Consider the following 13,446-nt stretch of genomic DNA (forward strand, 5'->3'; position numbering starts at 1 on the left):
AAGCTTTATGGGCTTTCTAAAACAGTTGTTTTTCTGCCAATAGCAGGAACTTTATAGATAGCCCATAACAGTCAACATGGGATCGGTAATGGAGAGGCCATAACTGTTTGCAAGGCCGGACAATAGACACCTACACAGTATATGATAAAATTTCATCAGGCATAAATGTTAATATGAGAGGAATAATCAAGGGTTCCAGCTCCTTCCCATCCCATCCATTCTTCCCACTCGTCCCAATAAGCGTTATTGATTCCCATCATGCCCTCGACAGAGTAATCAACAGAATAGCTTTGCTGCTTTGCCTTTGCTAAACTGGACATTAACGTCTGCTCATTATCACAAAAGTAATAACAATCAGAAAACCGTGGGCCTGCATAAGAGTCCCATATTACAGAATGAAAATGCATATAGATAAAGATTACTCTTAGGCAGGCAATTTACCTCATAAGCCTGATTGATCTTGTGACAGTGAAGGAAAAATAAAGAGACACTAACATCAAAGCCAAAACAAGAGGATGAGTCAGCCATAACCCTTCGTTCTCTGTAAACAGTTTACAGTTTCTCTTGACACCTGTAATGTGTTCTACCAATATATTGGTAGTTTTAATGGCATTTAATATGCAGTGAATGCTTAAAATTTTACATTACTTTACTCAACCTTTAGATCTTAATCGCATTCAATATTGCACTCAATGCTTCAAATTGTCCAACCTTCACCTACTCAACCTTACTGATCTTAATATCATTCAATGGCCAGCGAATACTTCAACTCCAAGCTTCGTTTAATCAAACTTACTGACCTTGATGGCATTTAATGATCAATGAATGATTCACAGCTAACCTTCCTTAATGGCATTTACTAAGCAGTGAACGTTTACTACCACACTGTTCAATGCATATTAAAGTTTAGAAAAGGTTATATTTCGCCCTAGTCAACAGTTTGAATCGAGGTTCTACTGTTCACAACAAAGTTCAGAGCGAATTTATTCTGCAATTTTATTGCTTGGGCCTGGTTCAATTGCACTACAAGTAGTAAATTGATCAATAGCTGAGTGACCATAGGGAGATGGAAGTGACTGGTCCTCTGAACTGTACAGAAACTAATAGTCCAGAAAATCAAAGGTGTGAAACAGCTACTGGGTGGGGACCTTACATGGATATCATAGGGTGCAAGTACATGTCACTGTGAAAGAACAATAGATTATGCACAAAAAAACAGTTTCCAAACCACTTGATTGGTGTCTACAGAGAGATCCATTCAGATGTCTATTTCATGCTTTCACCCGCTGTCTCATGCAGAAAAAGCTGACCATTTCTTCAGCACTTTCAACAGAAGAAAAAATTAAAAAATAAACAAAATATACAAGAAAGCGTTATTTATCATAGCTAAATCCATTGCTTGCAGACACGGTTCAATTTCTCTTTACCATGATACACAGTTTCTCAAAACCCATATAATACCACAAACATCAAACAAGTATAGAGAAGCATGGATAATAAAAAAATGCCAAAAAACCAACCACTCCAATACAAATCCCAAACATTATATTACAGACATGGCTTTCATAGAGTATCAAGGTCTGTGCGCCAGAGCTTACAGATATTGGAGGTGTGTAAGCCTTCCCAGATCACGAACCAGAGATCCAGACAGTCTAGCATTTCCCAGGTCCCTAAAAAACAAATTCAGTTAGCTTGCTAATCCAAAAGAACTGTAATAAAATAGAGTTCTTGATTTCATTAAACTTACAGTCTAGTAACACGGTTATCTCTGTCAAATGTAACGTGGAACCAAGTACAAGGATTCACCAAGGTCGGATCCCAGCTCTGCAGCACATTCCCTGGATCATGCAAGTTTCTTCTGAGAGCATAGGGAGCATCACCTGCAAGCACACTTATGAGCACTAATTTGTACAAATCCCAACACAAATTTATAAAAGGCCTAAACATTCATAGCAGTTATTTCAGGCTAAAGTCCTCCAAATTGTTAGAATTACATAACATAACTATGAAAACACATGCATGTTCAGACCATAACACAGAAAAAAACACAATAGGATGACTTGGGTTTGTTGGCCACCTTCAGAATTTGCAGCCACCTTTACAGCAAATATTGCTAACATTAACATGAATAGAACCCAACAGTCCTCCATGCTTTCTCCAGCTGGGCTTGCTCCACCACAAAGGAGTAACAGACACACAGTACGTTTCAAGGACTCAGAGCTATTATCCAAGAATACCGCTCTGCTTATGCACACGGCACAAAGAAGGTAAGGTTGGGTGTATTTATAGGCAATAACTGCACTATACACGACACACCTCAACCTCTTTTTTCGTTCAAAATGCTAACTCATGCCTGTAACGGTTACAAACCATTAAATTCCAAATGCCCTAATCATCTAGACTGCCCGAATTTTCGAGTTTTTTTGTTACAATTTTCCGACTCTAACTGTCCACGTGTCAGCACAGGAGAAAAAGGAACGACGAAAGTCTGTTCCAAAGGGAAGGCCTATCGGCCTAAATATCATCAAGAAAAAAAATCTTAATTTAATTTGTTCTTGAATTAAATTGTAATTCCACATCTCATGACAACTTGTAATATTTAACTAAGCTAATTTGACTTAGTTAGCTCAATTAATTCGAGTTGAGTGCTAACTAGAGTCATGTAGAGTGTCTCGTACAATTAGGAGCACTAGTTGAGTTTATTTTAAGTTGTAATTATTTAATTTAGTCTAATTGAGTTAAATTCAGTTAAGCTAGTTGCAGGTGATGAAGGAATTAGTGGGAGGTCTAGTAGTGGGGTGTAACCTGCAGTAGTGGGGTGCAACCTGCAGTAGTGGGGTGCTTCCTGTCGAATAGTGGGGTGTTGTCTGCAGTGATTAACCAATAAACTAAAGATTCACTCATAATTAACTCATGCATGTCAGATTAGAGAAAGACCCAGTTGAGATTGGAGTTCAGGGACAATGTACTATCAATTGTAAAATCATCTAAATTAATCTGATGGTGCATGCACTCAGAGAAAGGCCTATGAGGATTGCACAATTTATAATTGATGAATTTCTTCATTAAATAAGCGCTGATTCCTTGAGGAACAACGCAAGGAAGTAGAGGCTTGGAAGAATAGGAATTTGGCTAAATATTGGCCAAAGGTAGTGAGTCAGGCAGATGATAGAAAATACTTGTGCAGGTTGACCTCAAGGTTGAGCAGAGCATATTGTATTCATCCAAGGTTTGCCTAGGAAGTAGTGAGATAGATAGAGATAGTGCAGAGGTTGCTCGGGCTTGAACAAAGCATTGTAATCTTCTCATATTTTTTGATCTCTGCAATAACAGATAGTTGGGGTTATTTAGTCGTGGCTTTCCCCAAAAAATCATTGTGTTATGTGTGATTGAATTCTTTCTCTTATATGCTTCATGTTTTCATCGATCATTTATTGTTTCCACTAATGAATAGCGTAGATTCAAATCAATTATTTTAGCATATTACAATCTGTAGTTTGAATCTACAAGGAATTTCTAGATAAACCATACTAAATATTAGGGAATATTAATCATCATCATTATATATAATTTATTTGTTATAAAATTATATTTATATATTTAATGCGTTAAATATTATAATTTTTTTATAAAACAGGTTATATATTCACTATTTAAAAAAAATAAAAAATTATAAAATAAGGTAAAAATTATTAATTTATGAAATAACTAAAATATTTTAAATATTAAAGTTGAAATTAATATTTATTAATTTATAAAAAAAATAAATAAATAAATTAAATTTAAATTAAATAATTAAAAGGAAAAAATTGTCATCCTTCGTATGTTTAATCTTCATAAATCAATCGTTGATTAATCTTCATAAATCAATCGTTGATGAAGCTGCAAACCAAAGTAATATTGAAAACATTTGTTCATCAATGTTAAAAATGAAAAACAAATTTTATATTAAGTATAAACATATTATGTCTAAATTTTTAAAATAATTATACAAGTTTCTCTCCAATTTTTTTAATTACAGACATGGTGAAATAAAATAATATTATCTTTTTTATTTAAATATGCAATTTCTCTCTTGGATTGTAGACTCTTTCAACGTTTAATCTCAAGGTTGACCTAATTACAAGTTCTCTTGTTAACTTGAGGGAAGAATACTTTTGAAATTGAGACATATAGATTCACCTAAAGTTAATTAATATTTTTCATAAAACATGATTACTTGGTTGAAAATTCATGGCAATTTGATAGAATTGGAACCGTGTGGATGTAATTTTTAGTTCAATGAACACAAACAACTAGGATGGTTTTACAAATCCAAGCTTTTAATTATATGATGGTCACAAACCTCGAAACCTCTCAACTAACTATTCTCAGTAATCTTTTAATTCATTCTTAAATTATTATAGTAATTTAAGAATGAATTTTAATTTTAAAATTTTAGATATGATTTCTTTTAAATATAAAAAAATAAATTTTAAATTAAATTAAGTCTTTTTTTATATGGTTAAAACTTATTCAATTTATAAAATACAAATTAATTTATTGTTTTCGAACCTGTCTAAATGTTTACTATATAGGAGATACTCACCACAATTTTTAACATGTTTATATTTTTTATATTTTTGCCACAAAGGTTAATATGTATTTGGAGAATAAAATTTAAGTGGAGCAAAATTAAAGTCATTAGCTATCATTTCAACTATTGTGATTAGACAAATTGATAAACAATTTTGAATACTATAAAAAAATACAAATTTTAAAAATTTCAAACAAGCATATAAACATAAATAAGAAGATATGAAGAAAGCAACATACAATAATAATCCATCTAGATCTATCTTACCTCTAGATCTACCAAGCGTTGAGAGGGATCAAAATCTCTTTTCACTCTAAAAGAGGCTTGCATCTCAAGAGATTTGATCCCTTTCCGTGCTTAGTAGATCCAGAGGTAAGACGGATCTAGGTTGATTTAATTATTAATTATATTTAATTATAAATATAATTTTTTTTTCAACATCTCTACCATACTAGGTTGGAGAGCGCCTATCAACGCAACGACAATAATTAGCATAGATTTGTTTTAACTTTGATTTATTGCGCACACAGAGGGATTAAATCTTTTAAGGTGCAATTTTTTTTCATATCTCTCTCTCTCTCTCTCTCTATATATATATATATATATATATTAATTTAAAAAGTATTTTCACCTTAACTAACTTGATCCTTAAACTTAACATGGATTTAGGTTGATTCTTTATTACGCTAATAGACATGTCTTTTTTTTTTTCAAAGGAATGGGTAGAAATTTGGTATGAAAATGAAAATCTAGTTTCTAGGCCAGAACCCTTACATAATTCTTCATGTTCAACAATTATACTGCATTTAGAAGTCCAAATATTGAAAATTGTGACTATTTTTACCAATTGCTCTAAACAAATGTATGCTATATTATCTACAAGAAACTCCCGATAACAACATGCATCTACATAACATCAAAATATTTCAAAGTGTAATAAGTTATCTAACAGATAGTGGTCCTGCTTCATCAGCTTCTGCTTGTAGCTTTGGTTCATCATCCTTGTCCTATTGTTTTTGGCCTTTTTCTTCATTGGTCTCAACCTCTTCCAAGGCGAACTTTACTTCGTTGCTAAAGTTTTCCTCAACCTATGCCAATAGACTAATGTCCATGGATGTTAATTCTATTTGAAACTCAGCTTGAAACATTTCCATCTTGTTCTGCAATAGTTCATATTTAGTGTCAATTAACAAGTGATATGTCTTCCTCTCCTTTTCCTCTGCAAAACTCCTTTGCCTTAGGGTGTTTAGCAACCCTTCCACTGACTCCAATAATCTTTCCAAGAGAAGATTCATTTTTTTCTACTCGCCCTCATGGAGTGATGTCCCTAAATCCTCCATGGAAGGAATTTATTGCACCACGCTTCAAATTATGAGAATTAACGACCACCTCTGATCACAATTATAAACACCCAACCACTGCACAGAATGAGTTTTAAAGTGAACAACCCTGATCTATATATATCCTCTTTTGCCTCTATTCTGTCACCCAGGAGCATTAACTTGCAAGAATTTTGAATCCATGCCTAAATCACAGTTAATTCCTTGGAATCATTTTCAATTGATATACAAGAAGAATACTAATAACTCCATTCTATAATGAATCAAATGTGTTAGCAAGGCCGAAGCTCCCCTCGCCTGTGTACACCCCTTCCCACCTTAAAGTATTAAAACCTGTGGGCACCTATGTGCACATGTTGCTTCATCCTTTCGCTAGATGTTTTATTTTTTATTTTTTTTAGACTGTAACGGTTAATGATATTAATGAGCGGCAAACCAGCTGCCGCGGACTGGAGCATTACAACAAAGTCTGAATTTGAAATTCCTGTTGCACAGTGGAGGATCCCGCTCTTTGAAACAATTACAGAGGTCGCGGTGGAAATCGAGCCTCGTACTGTCTGAAATCAAAATTGAAATTACACAGCGCTTGCAGTGGTGGTCTTGTTAGTCCAGCTTAACCTTTGCATCTTCCTTGCACTGGCATGTTATAACGACGAACCTCCATTTCAGAATAACCAGAGTCCGCCTAATGCTTGCACAGGTCCTCCTTCCATCAATAAAGAGGCTGGACAGGTCCTTCTATCAATATAGAGCTACCCAGGCCTAGACTCAACACAGCGAAATTGAAAGAAAAAAGAACGAAGTAGAATCATACAAAGATTCATGTGGTGAATGCGCAATCCAAAGAATCAACAAAGAATGGAACCCATGCATTTAAGATCTATAATCGGCGCATTAATTTCCGAGCGGCAAGCAGAGCAGCAGCGGACAGAACAACCGATAGCCAGATTTTAGTGTTGGTCTTTGAGAAGAATCGCCTAAGATGAAGATCGCAGATCAGGTCTAGATTGTTGGGAAGAATCGCCTTGTTTCCTGAGTTTTCCTCCAAGGCCTCTGCATTGAAGGGTCTCATTGCTTCCTGTTCTTCAACAGTTGATTTGAAGCTCTTAATGGAATGTGAGTTATCTGCATCATCAGCCTCTTGCAGGGTTTTTCCCTCATCATCAGCCTTTTGCAGGGTTTTTTCCTCTTCATCAGCCTTCTGCAGGGTTCTTCCCTCTTCATCAGCTCTTGGATCTTCAATGTCTTCTTCCATAATTTCCCCCAAGTCTTCTTCTTTTAGCTGAGGGTCTGAGCACTGGTTGGCAGGAGGATGATGCTGTTGGTGCTGATCTTGAGGATTCTGGGATAAAGTTGAGGCATCCTTCATCTCTTCTACTAAGTTTTGGGGGTCACCATGCTCTTCTTTTCTACTAGAAGACAGACTATCCGATGAAGGGCTTTCAGGAACATGAAGACCAACAGACTGTTCTGAAAAAATAGTGCATTCATCTTCTTGTTCTGGGCAGTGAGGCAATCTTTGGGAATCTGAGTGATCTGTAACATGATCACCGTCAAGTTCATTTGCTTCAGCCATTAAATTATCTGGAAATCGTACTGCCCTTATCGAGATAGATGTTGGCTTGTCGACCAGATAGAGACCGGGATCATTGACTGCATGAGATGGAACAGGTTTGGATTTTGAAAGCAAATTTGAGAACAGGTCGACCAAAGGGGATTAAGGAATGATGCAATTAGACTCATCAGAGTTGACTAACAGGGATCTTCTGCAACGGGTAGAGCCCAGATTGGCTTCAAGGTCAGCTTGATTGTTCAGGTGCCTCAGAATATGGAAAAAGGATATTTTTCGGAATCGGGCCAGAGTAAGCCTGATTTTCTTGAAAATGGAAACTAAGTGAATCTGCGAGGGATTTGAGTTGAGGTTCAATGCTTGGATGATCAGCCTGGAGTCTCCAAAGACCGACAGAGTCAGAAAGTTCCTTTTGATGGCCAGATTAAGCCCTTGCCATAGAGCCAGAGCCTCAGCTCTGTTATTAGATTCGATGCCCAGCCCCCATTGATACCGAAACTCAGTTGATCCATCCGGATTCAGAAGAACCCCACCCCCACCCACAGCTCCGGGGTTGCCTTTAGAGGCCCCGTCGAAGAAGAGGCAGTGTTCCTCCAATGCAGAACGCCATTTGATAAACATCTGTTCTTCCAGGCGGATTTCCCAATTCGCTTGGGGAATTGCAGGGGGCAAGGGCTTGAAAACATAATTTGGAACAAGATCTTTGAGCCATAGCTCCTCCTCACTGTCCAAAGCTGCTTCATTCCTTATTGCAGGTTTGGTATCCAAAGTCTCTCCCAATAAAGCTTGGATTTTAGTGATAATTTTTCCAGGAGTACATTTTTCATCCCTGAACAGCCTATTGTTCCTCTCCAACCACAGCTTCCAGCAGGTGAATTTAGGGATCCATATCCAGGCTGTCTTGAGGAGGCATTTTTTAGAGAGATCGAACGGAGATAAATTGGCCCAGTTGTGAAGCAGGTTAGGAATATTACCAGGAAGCTCAACTTTGTCAGCCCCTGACCTCAGGACCCCCCTCCAGACATCACGGGCAAAAGGGCAAAGCAATAACAGATGGTTAGCAGACTCTTCCTCTGACACACACAGAGGACATCTGGAAGGCCCTTCCATTCCACGTTTTCTCAGGATATCTCTAGTGAGAATGCTGTTATGAGCTAACGTCCAGCAGAAGAAGTCAATTTTGGGAAGCGAAGGGAAGGCCCAAATAAATCTCCATTGAGTAGGGTCAGGGGGGACATTAGGAATCGTTGTCATACTTTTGTAACCTTCAAAGACTGTGAAATTGCCAGCGAGGGAGCCCCACCCTCTTTTGTCCTTAGTTGTTGCTTTGATTGGAGATTTTCCTTGGAGCTTATCTAAAAGTAACGATGCTTCAACCTGCAGCCTTTGGGGAGTCTCTTCTAGGTACCAACTAGGCCATCGTCTTCCAGTATCATCCGTCCAAGTTGAGATGTCCCACAGGGTATTTAGGTTGTTGGTCTGTAGCCAGATTTTAATGTTTGTCAGGCCTTCAACATGGTTCAGAGGCTGTTCACCAAGGATTGGATCATCCAAAATTCTGATTTTTTTCCCATTACCTGGTATCCAGTAAAGGTTGTGATTGAAATGCTCCATAGCAGAAAGACAAAGTTTGAAAATCGGAGAGCCTTTAATGGTTTTTGGGGGCTGGTCCAAACACCTCAGCCGCTGTCCATTGAAGTATTTCTTCCACAGTACTCTCTTACTCCAGCTAGCCTTTCCAGCAACAATATTCCATAGAATTTTGGAGCCCAGGGAGAGATTCTGGGCACCCAGATCTCTTAATTGAAGACCTCCTTCCAGAATTGGCTTTTTAATAGTGCCCCATTTAACTAAATGAAGTCTTTTTTCATTATTTTTCCCCCCTTCCCAGAGGAATCTTCTCAGCAGACTGTCCAATTTACTGAGGAAGGTTTTGGGAGCAAGCAGAATGGAATGTTGATAAAGAGGCATACTTATGAGAACAGATTTCATCAGGATAACCTTCCCAGCATTGTTCAGCCAAGTGGCTCCCCAAGCTTGAATTCTAAGTTTTAGTTTGTCAAGCAGGGGCATCCAGTGGGCAACTTTAGGAATGGATTTGAAGATTGGAATCCCCAGATATTTAAAAAACTCCCAGGTCTGAATTCCTTTCATCTCTAAGAGCCTGGCAATATCAGCCAGTTCCTTGACCGAGCAGTTCCAGCCGTAGATAGTGCTTTTTAGATAGTTTATCTTGCTGCCCGAGACCTCCTTGTAGATGTCCAACTCCTTCTTAAAGGATCTTGCAGAATTTATGCTCGCTCCTCCAAGCAACAGAGTATCATCGGCAAATTGGGCATGGTTAATGTCTTTAACATTGGGAACCATTCTGAGTCCTGGCAGAGATTGGATTTGTTGACAGCAGTCAAGTTGGAAGCTAAGCACAGAGGCTTGAATAGCGTAGAGGAGCAGGGACAACGGGCAACCTTGTCTTAAGCCCCTTGAGGCATTGAAGAACTTTGTTGATCGGCCATTAACCAGCGGCGCAATCCAAGGGGAGGCAATGCAGGCTTTCACCCAATTAATGAAGGTTATAGAGAAGCCCAGTTTCTTCATAACAACATAGAGGAAATCATGTTTCACCCTGTCAAAGGCATTTTCCAGATCGAGCTTTATCACCATTCCTTTCTCTTTTCGGTGGCAACTTGAATGAACTGCTTCTTGCACCAGCACAATATTGTCCAGAATCTTTCTCCCTTTGATGAAACCTCCTTGATTTTCCGAAATGATGTCCGGCAAAACATTCTTGAGACGATTGGCTATTGTTTTGGTGATCAGTTTATAACTTGTGTTACATAGTGAAATGGGCCGAAATCTACCAAAATCAGAAGCTCCTTTCTCTTTCGGAATCAGGGCAAGGAAGGCCGAGTTGGTGCTGCCTCCGATCTTGGAACATGATTGCGACTTCCTGACCATTCTCAAAAGATCTTTATTAATTATAGGCCAGCAAGTCTGAAAAAATCTGGCATTGAACCCATCAGGCCCAGGAGCTTTATCCGGCTCCATGCAGTCCAAAGCCTTCTTGAGCTCATCCATGCTGATCGGAGCGGTAAGCATAGAATTAACAGAATCGTGAACACAATGAGGGATTAGATCAAAGGGGTAGGCTTGGGAGTCTAAAGGAGGGTTTTCAGGAGCCGTATAAAGCTCTTTGAAGAAGGTGAAAGCAGCTCTTTTGATGCCTTCAGAATCTTTGACCACGACATCATGGGACCGAATTTCTGAAATAGATTTGAATTGCTTGCGAGCTTCGGCTTGCTTATGGAAAAAACTGGTATTCTTGTCGCCGGCCTGTAACCATAAGTTTCTGGATTTTTGTCTCCAGTACTCCTCTTCATCCCTACTGGCTCTATGGAGAGTTTTTTGCAACTCAACTTCTCTTTGAAGCAGACTTTGAGAAACAACAAAATTCTCCATTGCAGATTGATGGGCAGCAAGGTTTTCTAAGGATTCTTTTCTCTTGGCAGTGGGTGTTTTCAGAGTTTTAGCCCACTCCTTGAGTCTTCTTTTAAGGCCCCTCAATTTTTCTTCCCACACATAGAATGGGGATCCCAGGATCTGCCGATTCCAAGCTTCAGAAACCACTTCATGGAAACCATCTTGCTGAATCCACAAAGGACTGAATCTAAAAGGTATTGGACCAAGGTTTCCATCAAGGGAGAGCTCGAGGCTAATAGGTTTATGATCAGAAGTGCAGTTTGGAAGGATTTTAGAAGAGGCTGTTAGACCACATGTAAGGAAAGAGGATTGGACAAGGAATCTGTCCAGGCGAGCAGCTATGTGGTTGGGCCCTAATCTTTTGTTAGTCCAGGTATATTTCCCAGCAGAAGGCTTGATATCCTCAAGATCCCAGTCTAGCATTATGTCTTCCACCCATTCTCTAGCTGGATCCCTTACTGGGGAACCCCCATTTTTCTCATCAATGGCTAGAGTGACATTCAGATCACCTGCAATAATGATATTTTCTAGGTTGTGCAATAAAAGAAAGGACTGAATCAAGTCCCAGCAAAATTTTTTCTCCGTTGGAAGGACCGGAGCATAAATATTGAACATACTTACTTGTTGACCAGAGTCTTTGTGGAGGAGCTAGATGAAAATCCAATGAGAGTAGTTTTCTTCTTGAATCAATTCATATTTGGAGCTGTCCCAGAAGGAGGCAAGCCCGCTAGAGGTGCCCCTAGCACTGACAACTCTTCCGGGACCTTTACGCCAGAATGTCTTACTAGTTTGGAGGAGCGGATTATCCTCCATCTTTGTCTCCTGGATGAGAAGGATTTCAGGCGAATGCATCCTAACAATGTCTTTCAGGGCTTCTTCTTTCAGTTTGCTGCCTAACCCTCTGCAGTTCCAGGAGACGTACTTCATTATTTACTGACTTGGGAGGTGGTGGCTCCTTTTGGAGCCTTGCTTTGCTTGCGCCCGGATCTGGTGTTCATCATTCCTTTGAGAGTTTTCTGGGAGCCTTGTAGGACGTCCAGATAAGTTTTCTCCTCTCTCTGTTTCTTCTTGGATTTCCGACCCCTAGCCGACTTGATAGGAGTGATTTGCGAGCCATCTGATTCGGTGTCTCTCTCTTCTGACTCTTCCCCTGAGTCAGAGGTTAGACTGATGTGCTCCTCAGTACCTTCAGTTTCCCTTTGATCAGCAGCTGCTAGAGGATCAGTTGTATTTTCTACGGTTTCTTTCAGCTTATTCGATTGGTCTTCAGTTTCTTCGTGACTCTCTGTTACATTCACCTTTTCAACTGAGGGGGGCCCTTCTTTTGTGATTGGTTTGGTCTGAGAATTGGATTGGGGTTTCCCCATTGTTCCAGATTTTGTCTGTACAGTAGGATTTGAGACTACCTTGCCTTTTTTTATCTCTTTCCATCCTTCTTCTTCCACCTTGTCCCCTGATGGGGCTTTAGGACAGTTTCATTGGAAGTGACCATGCTCGTGACAGATTTTGCACTTAAAGGGCAGTTGCTCGTAGTCCAGTTTCTGGTAGTGATGCCAATCTCCAACTGTAAGTTTAACAGCTTCCGACAGACCAGCTTCCAAGTCAACTTCCACGCAGATTCTTGCGCAGGTGTATTGGCCCCTATTGTCAGCTTTGTCAATGAATCGACCCAGCCCGTTCCAATCTTTTGTAGGGATTGGAAGCTCCAGCAGTGGATCGGCAGGTTGGGGAGCCGGACCCAAACAGGAACCTCCTTTGGAACATCGACTGAAGGGTCGAAGTCAGGGGTCCATTTGTTCAGGAAAAGGCCTTGATTTCCCATGAAATACAGACCATTTCTGAACACCAGGTCACGATCTTCCTTGGTAGTGAATTCAAAAATAAAAAATCCTCTACCGACAACATAATAGATCACGTTGTTCGTCAGCAGAGGCCTCCAATTTCGTTGGACCCATTCATCTGTCGATTTTGTTGATGGCCATCGACCCATAAATTGCCCGACCAAACCTCTGTCAGCCAAGGCAAGAGCTATTTTGATCGGCTGTTCTTCAGGCAGAGCAATCTCTGGTATTTCTTCGAGTTTTTTGATGAACGTCGGAACTTCAGGTGATGGTCGTTTTTTCCCTTTCTGAGACAGAAGGTTACGAAATGCATTTGCAGAAGAGTTTGGAGGGGGGGGAGAGGACTCTCCGCCCCCTGGAGCACCCATGGCGGCGGCGGCACAGCACGCAGCGATCCTTGACCTAATCGCAGCAGAGGAGCGTGCGCGAAAAAAAAAAGCTTGTCCTTTCTCTAGATGTTACAATATATAGATAGCAGTACTTTTTCTTTGATCTTCATGGCTGGAGAGTTAATGAAAGCCACCATTCCTTTCTTGTGATCGCCAAAGTGCAGGTCATAAAGCAATTACTTGAGTGATAAGATAATTGGGTGTCTTCCGTGTTCTATGTTTGATCATTTATTCAGCTATAGGAGCCTTTATG

General features: G+C 39.5%; 1 protein-coding gene across 1 annotated transcript; it reads right to left on the reverse strand.

Moving 5' to 3' along the window:
* Window positions 1–395: 395 nt before the first annotated feature.
* LOC149242347 (leucine-rich repeat protein 1-like) lies at window positions 396–2,250 on the reverse strand. Its single transcript, XM_089367675.1, has 3 exons — window positions 2,078–2,250; window positions 1,748–1,880; window positions 396–1,670 (listed from the first exon to the last, which is right to left on the reverse strand). The coding sequence occupies exons 1-3, from the start codon at window positions 2,148–2,150 to the stop codon at window positions 1,595–1,597; spliced, it is 282 nt and encodes a 93-aa protein (XP_089223801.1). The 5' UTR covers window positions 2,151–2,250; the 3' UTR covers window positions 396–1,594.
* Window positions 2,251–13,446: the final 11,196 nt, after the last annotated feature.

The sequence above is a fragment of the Pinus tabuliformis genome, chromosome 8, assembly GCF_031772625.1.
Source record: "Pinus tabuliformis cultivar Carrire ecotype Pingquan chromosome 8, CPIR1, whole genome shotgun sequence".
Classification (NCBI taxonomy): Eukaryota; Viridiplantae; Streptophyta; class Pinopsida; order Pinales; family Pinaceae; genus Pinus; species Pinus tabuliformis.